The sequence below is a fragment of the Abramis brama genome (assembly GCF_963993115.1).
Source record: "Abramis brama genome assembly, chromosome: 22".
Taxonomy (NCBI): Eukaryota; Metazoa; Chordata; class Actinopteri; order Cypriniformes; family Leuciscidae; genus Abramis; species Abramis brama.
The window spans coordinates 16,088,830-16,101,833 of record NC_139984.1 but is presented as its reverse complement, the minus strand read 5'-3'; the positions used below and the strand labels follow the sequence as shown (position 1 = coordinate 16,101,833).

At 36.9% G+C, this 13,004-nt stretch overlaps 1 protein-coding gene across 2 annotated transcripts in view; it reads left to right on the top strand.

Annotated features, from left to right (window-relative positions):
- Window positions 1–13,004, top strand: part of arhgap4b (Rho GTPase activating protein 4b) — a 28,401-nt gene that overhangs the window by 12,703 nt on the left and 2,694 nt on the right. Inside the window, exons 6-22 of one of the 2 annotated variants that reach the window (XM_084098692.1) lie at window positions 63–236; window positions 371–499; window positions 1,213–1,434; window positions 2,204–2,305; window positions 2,388–2,573; window positions 3,154–3,238; window positions 3,483–3,510; window positions 3,911–4,007; window positions 8,079–8,139; window positions 8,392–8,469; window positions 9,093–9,221; window positions 9,801–9,906; window positions 10,011–10,241; window positions 10,492–10,547; window positions 10,744–10,915; window positions 12,319–12,414; window positions 12,513–12,680. In XM_084098692.1, the coding sequence (XP_083954818.1) occupies window positions 63–236; window positions 371–499; window positions 1,213–1,434; window positions 2,204–2,305; window positions 2,388–2,573; window positions 3,154–3,238; window positions 3,483–3,510; window positions 3,911–4,007; window positions 8,079–8,139; window positions 8,392–8,469; window positions 9,093–9,221; window positions 9,801–9,906; window positions 10,011–10,241; window positions 10,492–10,547; window positions 10,744–10,915; window positions 12,319–12,414; window positions 12,513–12,680 (2,120 nt within the window). Of the gene's footprint in view, window positions 1–62; window positions 237–370; window positions 500–1,212; window positions 1,435–2,203; window positions 2,306–2,387; window positions 2,574–3,153; window positions 3,239–3,482; window positions 3,511–3,910; window positions 4,008–7,834; window positions 7,863–8,078; window positions 8,140–8,391; window positions 8,470–9,092; window positions 9,222–9,800; window positions 9,907–10,010; window positions 10,242–10,491; window positions 10,548–10,743; window positions 10,916–12,318; window positions 12,415–12,512; window positions 12,681–13,004 lie in introns of both variants that reach the window. The other variant, XM_084098693.1, reaches the window with a different exon arrangement.

The window sequence follows — 13,004 nt, the reverse complement described above, 5'->3', positions numbered from 1 at the left end:
AAGATGTTTAGATATTATTGATAACAAGATACAAATATGATTTTTCTGTGCATCTCTTACAGGCTTTGAAGACTTATCATCAGTACCACATCGACTGTCTGGCTGCTGAAGGAAAGCTCAAAGAAGCCACACGACTGGAGGAGAAACAGACGGGCAAGTCATCTGATCTCGGGCTCATCCAATCAGGGGGGCAGAGGCGCAGCTCTGTGAAAAAAATGGAGAGGCTGATGGAGAAGGTAAAAGCGGTAGTTTGTGAAAAAAGAAAGCTGGTAACATCCGGAGCTTTGCTCTGTGAAGATGGCACAGGAAGAGCAAGATCTCACTTTATCTCTAACCCCCAATTTCCACTGTACTTGTGTTTTCTTTACAGAGACAAGGGAAAGTACAGGAAACTCAGCTGAAGTGCACTAAAGCTCGTAACGACTACTTGCTCAACTTGGCAGCAGCTAATGCCTCCATGAATAAATACTATCTGGAGGACATTTGCACTCTGATTGATGTGAGTCTAACACACTGCTGTCCCATTACCATCTGTCTAGACACTCTCTTGGATGTTTGTTTTAGTTCCCTTTTCATTTTGAATTGACCTCTGACCAAAAAATAGCACAGATCATTCAATCTAATGTATTTACTGTATGTGTCCATTGAGAGAACACTAGAGAAAACCATCTACACTCCCAGTGAAAAGTATGAACACACTTCTTAAACAGCTTTTGATCTGAAGATTTATGCTTAAATGCTTTAAAAGCTTTATAAGACAAATATTTATAGGCCCTATGTATGAATTTCTTGGCAAAAGAACTTTTAATGAATGAGTAGAATCACAAAGATGAAAGAAACAAGCCAACCACAGCCTACATAAATTACTGTTAAAATCCCAGGATGCACCTCACGGAGTCACTAGATAATTCCCACACTTCCATGTGTGTTATTTCATAGTTTCAATGACTTCACTATTGTTCTACTCTTTGATAGGCACTGTGCATCTTTTGTGTCACTGATATCTTCAGATCCCAAGTGAGCTCTGAAATGTGTGTGATGGTTTGTTATTCCCATTGCCTGAGGCACGTAGTAGAACAAGTCACATCAAAAACATCACAGCAGGTTTAGTCAGTAAGCGACGTGAATCAGAACATTCGTGTTTGCTCAAAAAGTGACTGTATTTTCTGTTTTTTTGTCTTTATCTTGCCATCTGGTTGATGTTGAATGCAGTGCACAGATCTGGGGTACCACCTGTCTGTGTCTCGGGTTATACGAGGATACCTCTCCAACAGAAACCGAGCCATCCAGAATATGAAAAATGGCTTTCAGCAGCTAGACACGGCAGTGACTGGACTCAGCCAGAGCCAGGATAGAGATGCTCTCCTTCAGGCCCACAACACTGCATTCTGTCTGCCTTTCCGCTTTCAGTACCAGCCCCATGAAGGAGACCAGGTGACATATGAGAGAGACTAAATGCTTTCAGTGCAGCTTTCAGTAGCTCTTGAATGAATGAAATCCTTTAGTGTTATAAGGTGTATAATGATAATATATTAAGAAACTAAACTTTTGTAATGTTTTAATACAAATACAAGATATATTTTATATGCACAACCTAGATTTTTTTATAGAAATGAATTGTTTTATTCAGCAAGGATGCATTAAATTGATCAAAATTCTCCATAAAGACATTTATGTTACAAAAAAAAACTATTTTAAATAAAATAGGCTGTTCTTTTGAACTTTCTATCAGTTGTTAGAGTATCCTGAAAAAAACAATAATCACAGTTTCCACAAAAATATTAAGCAGCACAACTGTTTTCAACATTGATAATAATAAGAAATGTTTCTTGAGCTGCAAATCAGCATGTTAGAATGATTTCTGAAGGATAGTATATTAAAATAGAACATTTTTAATTGTAATATTTTGCAATATTACTGTTTTTACTGTAGCCTTGCTTACTGTAGTATGCTTTTACTGAGCATAAGAGACTTGTTTCAAAAACATGTAAAAAATCTTTACCAACCCCAAGCTTTTGAATGGTAGTCTAATATAATAATAAATAAAAAATGTATATTGTATATAAATATTAGATTTAATATAATTTTAAAGGCATAATTATTTTTTTAAAAAGTAATAAATTTTGGCAATTGAAAGGGTTTGATAATAAGGGATCATGTGGCCATCATGATGTAGAATAAAAACATCTGGTGTATGTGACAGGTGTGTGAGGTGAGCGCAGAAGGCCAGGTGAGGTATGAGCTTGAGACCAGATTCCAGCAGCTTCAGTCCAGACTGGCATCTGTTACCTTGGAAACTGACGAGGTAAAATCTATGCTACGCTCTTTATTTGGTGCACTCCTCCAGAGATCCTCACACTGTTATTTTTATTTTTCACTGACTTCAGGTCAGTAAGACACTTAAGGCAACACACTCAAATCTTCTGGAGAGCGTCTGTGACGATGATTGCATCCCCACCCCGGACGCCTCCGCCGCCCCATCGGTGGAGAGCACAGGTGACGGAACAGGAGCCAAACCCAGCCTCGCCAAACGCAGAGCCAATCAACAGGACACAGAGACCTTCTACTTTACAGTAAGAGCTCTTCCCAACATGGATTGATGTGCTATATGACCAAAAATATGTGGAAACGTCCTTCTCTTCAGCAAGGATTCATTAAATTGATCAAAAGTGACAGTAAACGTGATTAATGTTTTTAACGTTCAAATTAATGTTTTTTTTTCATGTTCAAAAAAGAAAATATTCTATTCATCAAAGAATCCTGAAAAAATATTCCACAAAACAGTATAACACGCATAACTGTTTTAAACATTGATAAAAATAAGAAATTATTCTTGAGCAAATCATCATATTAGAATGATTTCTGAAGGATCATGTGACACTGAAGACTGGAGTAATGATTAGCTTTGATCACAGGAATAAATTACATTTTAAAATATATTGCAATAGAAAACAAGTATTTTAAATTGTAATAATATTTTGCAATATTACTGTAATTACTGTCTTGGTGAGCATAAGAGACTTCTTTCAAAAAGAATGGTAGTGTACTGTATACTTTTAGCTTTATAATGTTCATGCAAATCATATAGCAGAAAAGTAAATACCTTGATGACTAAAAATAACGTATTTAATTTTTTATTTTTATTTTTTTTAGAAAGTGAAGGAGAATGTAAGCGGCAGCTCTCTGATCTCCAAACTCGAAGCCAAGCATGACCTACTTAAAGAGGCCATACAGAAAGGTAACTAACCACAACTAATCAGTTCTTCGACTTAAAATAAAAATCTACAGTAAATAAAAGAAGAAAGAATGAATCTAAGAAAAGTCACTATGCCCTCATAAAATATAGGGTAAGATGCCTTATCACAAGAAAAGTTTTATTGTGGCAACAGTGACTTTAGTAACTATGTATTCTGGCAAAAAATGATATGATTGAGAACCTATCACCTCTCTATCCTCATTCTCCCTCTCTTTCTCTTTTGCAGCTGAGGCCATTGATAGCGATCCCTCCAGGTACGTCTCCCATCCCATCTGTTTCTCTGTGACTATGAGCTTTTCACACAGTCATGTGCTGACAACATTGGCCGCGATCCAGCAAACATCTGCTCTTGTTTCCTGGCCGACGGCCTTTGCGTGCTCAGCAGAAATTAAGACGGCTCCATTGAGAAATGTAACAATCAGTTTAAATGACTCGAGTGATCGAACGAAACGCAATCAATTTCATAATGAGGCTCAAACATCTCATTGTGGGATAAATAAAGTGCGTATTGACCCCAGACGGTGTGCATGCTCTAGAGTACATTTCTGTTGTGTTGTTGTCTGTTCTGTGTGAATTACTGTTATGTTAGCATGTTTGCATGAGTACACTGATGCCATAGTGTCACAGTGGAGTGCCGGTGTATATATTTCCCAGAATGCAGCCTGGTAGGGCAGTGCGTGTGCGGAAAGCCAGGCCCTGCTCCCAGTACAACCACAAACTCTTCTCTGGAGACATGCTCTCCTTCATTCAGGTATAGCCCTGCGGCTGACAGCCCTCTGCTCTGTTAAAGACAGATTTCTGTAATGTTCTTGCTGTGTTCCTCTAACTCCATTCCCTCCATGGCTTCCTCAACACTAGCGCCTCACTCTCATGTGCTTCTGGTCATGTGTGTTGCATTTGTGCAGTTCTGATATGGCTTTGAGCATGGCCTTCCCTCTGTCTGATTACTGCATCTGGCGTGTCAATGATTACTTGTGAATTTTGGTGTGACCAGTCGCCTTGTAAATCTACAAGGGAATGTTAAATAATGAGAACATCCATGGAGATAATGTGATCACTTCATGCTCCCCGAGTAAGGTTAGAGACATTGGCGCGGTTTGCACGATTGTGTTACCGAATCTTATTTGAAATGACATGCTACGTTATTTCCATAAAGTGACATGGCTGCTTATTAAATCGGGTGAGACAGACGCGCTCACAGTGTTCTCTCCAGGCATCTGTGCAGCCTAATAATCCGTGTGCTAGGCAACAAAAATGCGTGTTCACCTGTGTGAGTGAAGTCATGCATATTTTTCTGCATGTGTGTGCTTATAAGATCCACTGTGCTGTTCTCTGAACACTGCATCATTTCAACCGTTATCAAAGCCTCTTGCTCAGTTTTTTGGTGCTCGTATTTAATGCCTCTTCCGTGTTATGGCCTATAAAAACAATGTGTCTTGCTTCTCAATGAATCTGCTGCCATAAGTGTTTTTTTAATAGCCTTGGTTCTGGAATTTCTTCCTTGTTTTCTCCATAGAGATTTCTAAAATAAAAACAGGGAATGAAACAGTTCAAGGAATTAACTACAATCCCATAGAGAATTATGAATGAATAAAAATCCAAAGGCGCAATAATAAACTATTGATACATTTACATATTTATATGTGTATGTATTTATAAATGTATAAATATATGTAAATATAAATATATGAGTGTAAATTTAAATAATGAAGGAAATTTACTCATTTATTTATTATATAATATTCATATAAGTATAATAAATATTAGAATAATATAATACATCTATACTATTTATTTATAATTATTTATAAATATAATTAAATAATTATAGTTAATTAAAATAATACAAAATAATGACATTTTTATTATTATCATCATTAAATATTCAGATATGCACCAGATATGCATCTTTGTTGATTTACGTCTTGATTACATCATACTTATGTTTCATGTGAGTGGGTTGTTTCTCTTGAGCCCTTTTGTCGCAATTTCTTTTTCTTTGTGATTGTTGGATATTTTACTTTACTGGGATTGGAATGAAGTTAAAATTACACTTGTGGCTTCTACAGAAGTATAGATTGCTTTTTATTTTGTCTAAGAATCTATATGGAGAAAACGAATGGGATTTTATCAGCATCATTTAATGCTTTGGCTAACTCTCATTTGCTTTGCTGACTTAGTGTTTTACAAACTCAGATTAGGAGCGGTTTCAAGATGTAGCCTTCTGATAGCACTGGGGAACTCCAGACTTCACGCTTTCAAGTTTTTTGAGTTTATACCCTAGCTGTTACAATAGAGCTCATAATGGCTAGTGTATAATACCAGCTAAATTCTGCACTGTCTAAGAGCTGTTACTCTTGCTTTCTGCCTTATCTGCACTTGATGTCCTTGGCTCTTTAACAGTGTCCTTAGGAGACCACCAACACCAGACCACCCTGCTGAAAAGACTAGCTTAGACCAGCATGCATTTGGGTGCTTGTAACCATTTTTAATCAACATTTAGCCTTTTTGCTTAAATGGATAGTTCACCCTGAAATGAAAATTCTGTCATCATTTACTTATTACCCATATGTTGTTCCAAACCTGTACGAGTTTCTTTCTTCTGTTTAACACAAAAGAAGATATGAAGAATGTTGATAAACAGCATAATATATATATTTTTTAATGGCTACCGCCAACTGTTTGGTTACCAACATTCTTCAAAATGTCTTCTTTTGTGTTCAACAGAAGAAAGAAACTCATAACCTTTAAGTAGTTCTGCAGTGTGACAAATGAATTAATAAACATACAGGAATTCCATCAAGTCTCTCAGTTAATATTATTTCAATAATTATATAATTACTGCTTGATAATTATGTCAAAAAATCTAAAAATAGAAAATGTAACATAGAATGTCTGCTATCACTCCTTGAACTTCCTTTTGTATGCTATTCAAGGGTGATTATTGTTGGTCTGAGCATAACAAACATTGTACATAGGTCAAATTGGTCAACCAGCATGGTCTTTCTGGTGAAGCTGGTCATCGAGGGAAATCTTGATGGTTATGCTATTTAAGAAGCATATTGGGGAAGCCTGTGTCCACCAGACAGCATATGCTGGTGAGCAGTCATGCTAGTAGTTTCAGCAGGGTGCTCTCTATTCTCTGAGATTCCCACCGTGTGTCTCTCCGTCCCTCTCTATTCCTGGGAGCTCAGGCCTGTAGAGCACTGCTCTGCCATCTGGCTCTCTGCACCATGAGAAACTACTTCCTTCTTCCACTTCCATTCTCTCACACTTTTATTCTATTGTGGTGGAGTGTCTAACAGTGTCTGCTACATCCTGCATTATCTGTAGCTGGTGTATCTCTTCATCTTAAGTGGACAGTAAATCTATGAGATGTGCACTCTCGTTACACCGCTAATAATTGGATAATGCAGTCAGGGCCACAGAATTGCTTTGCCAACAACACTTTTTTTTTTTTTTGCTTCATTAGTTGATCAATGGGTGCAGCCCAGTAAAATTGACTTTTTTTTTTTTTTAAGTGGATTGAAATCAGATTTAGGAACATTGCTAGCATTGAGCTATGCTAACATGTTCTTTCTGATTCCAAATCCCTTTACGAGCATAGTTTTGTGTTCTATATTGACGAATTTCCCATTGAAACAAGATGTTTGGGTGAGATATGTCAAAGTAATTGTTCTTTTTTAATGATAAAGGATAAAATGATTAATGATTATAGGCATTATATCTGCTCCTTGAATAATTCTAGATACTTTTTATATCTGAATTGTTTTGATTTTTAGAATGCACATTAGCTTATTTAACCACATCAACCGTTTACTACAGTGCATACAAATTTTGTCCGATTTTTGCATTGGTCTGAACAAAAATGGCAGACAGCTTGAATGAAGATCCACTCTCTGACAGTAGGTGGCGCTTATCGAACAGCAGAATTAGAGCCGTTTCTCCGGTAACCGCTGTACAGCTCTGTGCTTTTAAACACTTCTTCATTAAAGAAGACCAAATCATTATAATCATATACGGTTTTAATGATAATGAAAAATATGCTATAGTAATACTAACCATCTGGAATTTATAATGGTTTATCGCTAAACTGGTAGCTCAAACATATCTTCCCTAATGATAAATAAATGTCTTTACTGCCACTTTTGATCAGTTTAATGCATCCATGCCCAAGACACCCCAAACTTTTGAACACTAGTGTATATACTAAAAGTGTATTTTGTTAACGCCCAGGAGTACACTAGCAAATAAATAACAAAACATGGACTAAAATCTAATTTTGATTTTATGCTGCCTTTAAGCCCATTATTATTGTCTAGCCAGTACTACATTAAAACAGAGCATCCCTGACATGTTGCTTTTCATCTAAACTCCTTGTTCTCTGCTTTTTGTCTTTCTCCCTTACCCCGATTTTTCTTCCCCTTTTCTGACTGCTTTTGCTCTCATTTGCTTTTATGTCATTCTCTCCCCATTTTTCATGTTACACACTCCTTCTGGTCATGCCAAACAATCTACTCCTCCTTTATATGTCCCTCCTGTCTCTTTCTTTCCTTGCTTGGCTGGCTGTGACTGTAGAAGGAGGAGGCGGATGTCGAGGACTCAGGTACAGCTGTTTCCCCTGTCATGCATGCATCTGTTTGTGTGGGTAAATGTATTTCTGTGCTTTCTGCACTCTTTGCCTCTCTCTTGGCACATTATGTTTGCTATACTTTATATGTATATTTGTTTTATTTCTTTCATGATTGATTCCTATACAACTCTTCCCATCCAGATGTGCATAATTATTATTCCCAATTTCCCTCCATTCCCTGTCTAACAGAGCACTGGGCAACAGATCCCCCTGGTGGTGGAGAGCTGCATTCGCTTCATCAACCTGCACGGTAAAACTGTCAATTGCAAGACAATTCTTTATTATAGCTACACTCTGTCATTTTTCCTCATTAAATGGGTTTTACACATAATGAAACAAAAATGATTTACAATCACATATGATGAAAACAGTCATATATCACATATCAGTATTATTCATAGCTGACTGCTAATAGTATGTTTACTGTGAGCACCTTTATTGTAGGTAGTATTAATGTAAAGGAGTGAGTATTTATGTATTTATAAATGTGATGTTTTAACAGGTCTGCATCATGAAGGCATTTTTAGAGTTCCTGGTTCACAGACTGAAGTCAATCATATCAGGGATGCCTTTGAAAGAGGTACGATCATGTTTAAATGGATGAATACAGGTGTATTAAAATAAGAATGTAACATGAAGTAATGCACATTTGGCTGGTAATTATCACAAAATAAAAATATATCACTCTGACAGTGTTTATATTGCAATAATGACCTACTGAATGTACACTACCGTTCAAAAATTTGTTGGTTAGACAGAATTTTTTTAAGTGACCTTAAAACATGTGTAATGTTACAAAAGATTTCTGTTTCAAATAAATGCTGTTCTTTTGAAATTTTTATTCATCAAAGAATCCTGAAAAAATTGATTATAGTTTCCAAAATATTTCTGAAGGATCATGTGACACTGAAGTAATGATTCTGAAAATTCAGCTTTGACAACATTTTGAAATATATTCAAATAAAATAACAGATTTTAAATTGTAATACTATTTCACAATATTACAAATTTGACTGTATTTTTGATCAAACAAATTCAGCTTTGGTGAGCATGAGACTTCTTCCAAAATTCCGATCCCAAACTTTTGAACTATTGGTAGTGTATATTATCTTATATTTATATACAAATATGCCTTTTTGTTCAATCTCTTGTCTGTTTTCTCTTCTCGCGAACTGTTCTTCTCTCTTTTATTTGGTGATGCAGGAGAGGACCCGCTCACGGACACTGAGAGTGACATTGATTCAGTGGCAGGGGTTCTGAAGCTGTATTTCAGAGGTCTAGAGAAACCTCTGTTCCCCGAGGAGAGCTTTAGCCGTCTCATGGAGTGTGTCCGTAAGATGCCTTTCATGTCTGCACATTAATTTGCATCAGATAACAACATATCAAACCTAGTGGCATCTGCATGCAAATGAAGTTAGAGCATTTCTCAGAACTTTACCTTTCTGTCCCATTTTTCAATGACTTTTAACCAAGTTGTCACAAGGTAGCACCATTCATGCAAAATTTCGGGTCAGTAAGCATTTTTAAAATTACTTTTATTCAGGAAGGATGCATTTAATTTATCAAAATTGATAGGAAGGATCATGTGACACTGAAGACTGGAGTAATGATGCTGAAAATTCAGCTTTGACATCACAGGAATAAATTACATTTTAAAATATATTGAAATAGAAAACAGTTATTTTAAACTGCATTTTTGCTTCACAATATTGCTGTTTTTACTGTATTTTTAGATCAAATAAATGCAGCCTTTCTGAACAGAAGAGACTTCTTTCAAAATCATTAAACAAAAATCTTACAGGCCCCAACCTTTTGAATGCTAGTGTTTATTGCTTTAAAATAGTTACTGTAATAAGTTACTGTTTTTGAATGTCTTAATTGAGTTGACTGTTAACTCTGTGTCTCTTTCAGAGATGGAAAACGTGACAGAAAAAGTAGTGCAGATTAAGACGATAGTCTCGACCTTCCCCAGACCCGTCATCATAGTGATGCGCTATCTCTTTGCCTTCCTTCATCAGTGAGTCCTGCTCTCTTTTTCTTAAAGGCCCATGCACTCGTTCCAAACCTGATTATGCTGTGCAGTGATACAGTGTGTAACCTGTTTTGTTTGTGTCTGTTCAGTGTCTCTCAGTACAGTGATGAGAACATGATGCAGCCGTATAACCTGGCCGTGTGCTTCGGTCCCAGTCTGCTCAGAGGGGTGGAGATGGGTGGTGATGAAGTGACCCTGGCACCTCAGATCAATGACCTTGTCAAGACCATGATCCTCCATCACGAGAACATTTTCCCAGGGCCGTCCGAACTCCCGGGCCCCGTCTATGAGAAATGCATGACTCTAGAGCAGGAGTACTGGTGAGTCTTAAGGCCCGATATACTCACGACGGGTCTTCTTTAAGGGGTAAAAAGAAGTTTGAAACACCTGAGCTGTGGTATACTGTTAGCATACCGGGGCCTTTAGAGGGATTGTTCATCGAACAATTTAAAACATCTGTCATTATTTCCTAAACTCATACTTTTAAAACCTTTTGCTGTTGTTTTGGGTGTCGCACCAAAAAAATCTGAATTATTTTTACTTTTAAGTAACGCCAACCTCTTTTTCCAGTGAACCCATCACAGAGGAGGGTGAGGGAGAAGCTGAACATCCTCCCAGTGAAGATGGTAAGAAAGTACAACATACATCATGACAATTTATTTTGAAACCTTTGAAGTTTTAATTAATCTAAATGTGTCCATGTGTGTTCTATGTTGGGTTTTTGTGTGCTGTTGTGCATTGTGGACATTCCATGTTGGATTTTGGCATATGTGGCATTTCTGTTGCCATGCTTTGTGTTGTCTGTATGCATTGTATGAGCAGAGTGCGAGGCTGTGGCCATGTTTGATTATGTTGCACGCTCTGCAGCCGAGCTGTCATTCAAGCAGGGTGAACACCTCCTACTACACAGCAAGGTCTCTGCTGATTGGTGGAGAGGGGAACTAGGAGGAGTGAGAGGCCTGATCCCCCATAAGTACATCAGTATGGTAGAGGGGTGAGAACATATTCACCATAAACTACATGCGGTTCCTTCAAACATTGCATTGATGTTACTATTACAGCTGCTTATGAACAATAAGACTTATAGAAAGAAAAGTTTTAATTGTTACAAGCTCCGTTTCAAAACTTAGTTGAAGTTTCAAGGCCTTGTTGCTTACTAGTTACATAACTGCATCCTGACCCAGTAAGGGATTGATTTATAGCATAATATGCTTTATAGACAGCAACTCTGTGCTCCACACTTGTGTCTCTTGACTGGATTAAATTGATCAAAAGTGGCAGTAGAGACATTTATAATGTTTCTATTTCAAATAAATGCTGTCATTTTGAACTTTCTAATGATAAAAAATCCTGAAAAAATGTATCACGGTTTCCACAAAAATATGAAGCAACACAACTGTTTTCAAAACTGATGATAATTCAGCAATTGATAATTCAGCGTCGACATCACAGGAATAAATTACATTTTATATATTACATAGAAAACAGGTATTTATAATTATATTTTACATATATGTAAAATATATTTGTAATAATATTTTACAATTCTACTGTATTTTTTATTAAATGTGATATTAAACACTTCTTTCAAAAACCTTACCAACTCCAAACTTTTGAACGGTAGTGTAAACATAAATATGAAAAAAAACATAGCACACACACACACACTGGGTAAAATAATCTATTACACTGAACAATTTTTGTCAATATTTCCAGTGTTGAATGCTTTTGAAAGAGCTAATGAGCATGATTTGCTAACCAAATTGATTATTAATTATTTGATTAATTAGTAAATATCTGAGCACTAATTAATTTGCTTTTGTTTCAAACATGACTGATATGAAGCATAGGAAATCAGTCAGATATGTCACTAATAGACTTCAGTCAGAGTATGTCATATTTAATTTGTCACTAACAGAAACAAGACTGTGAGGGACAGAAGTTCAGTTCATTCAATATGTCATGCTGAAAATAAGGCTCAAGGTCACATCTAATGTTTTGTTGGCAGAATGATCAACATCCAGGTACGCAGACATAACGGGCCTCATTCATGAAATGCAAGAAGAACAAACCTTTATTTCTTGTCGCATTCAATTCACTGCAGCCATTTACATAAGAATGGATTTATGAATGATTTACTCAGATTTGTTCTGCTTGTATTGTTTTATGAATGAGACTCATCAAACGGGCTGTAAATCCATCCCTCACAGCCTTGTTTTTATATTGCATTAAATAAAATATGGTGTCTAAACTGATTAAAGTCTATGGAAACCATTGTAGACACATAAAGAAAACATTATAAACAAACATATTGCTTTTGTTCTAATACAATATCTTGGTAGCCATAACCTTACCATTCACTTTGGTAACCTCATCTTGTTGTCTTCTCATCCTCAGGGCGGAGCGTAAGGAACGAGGGAAGAAGGATGACAGCAAAGGGGGAAGCACAGGAAACCTTTCAGAAGAACAGCAGCAGTCTGAACAGAGCACCAGGTATCACTCAGACCGCTGGTGATAATGCACCATGGATGCTCTACACAGGCCCACTGAGATCTTACTGTATCTGCACTGTGTTTGCTGTCGTTCCCCAGGATGAGAGTGAACAGTGACAGTGCGTCTTTGCCCTGCCGGCAGAGGACCAGCAGTGGAGGAGGCAGCAGTGGGAATGTGAGCCCCATACGGAAGCTCACCCTGCAGGTGCCCGAGGGACGACTCCTCTTTCCTCCTCAGTCAACTGCAGCTGCACGCCAATTCTCAGGGTAGGAGAACAGAAGCTGTTGTTTTGATGGTACCAGCTGCTGAAAGGCACATGCATGAGGCGTGATCTGATTATGTGACCATCATTAAATCCCAGTGAGCTTACAGAATTATTTTTTGAGATGACAAAAATGAGGTTCAAACTTTTAGGGTCAGTAGGATTTAAAAAAAATATATATATATATTTATACTTTTATTTTGGAAGGATGCATTAAATTGATCAAAAGTAATAGCTGAACCATTTATAATGTTACAAAAAGATTTCATCATCAAAGAATCCAGAAAAATTATATAGTGATTCCACAAAACAAAAAATTATAGAAATA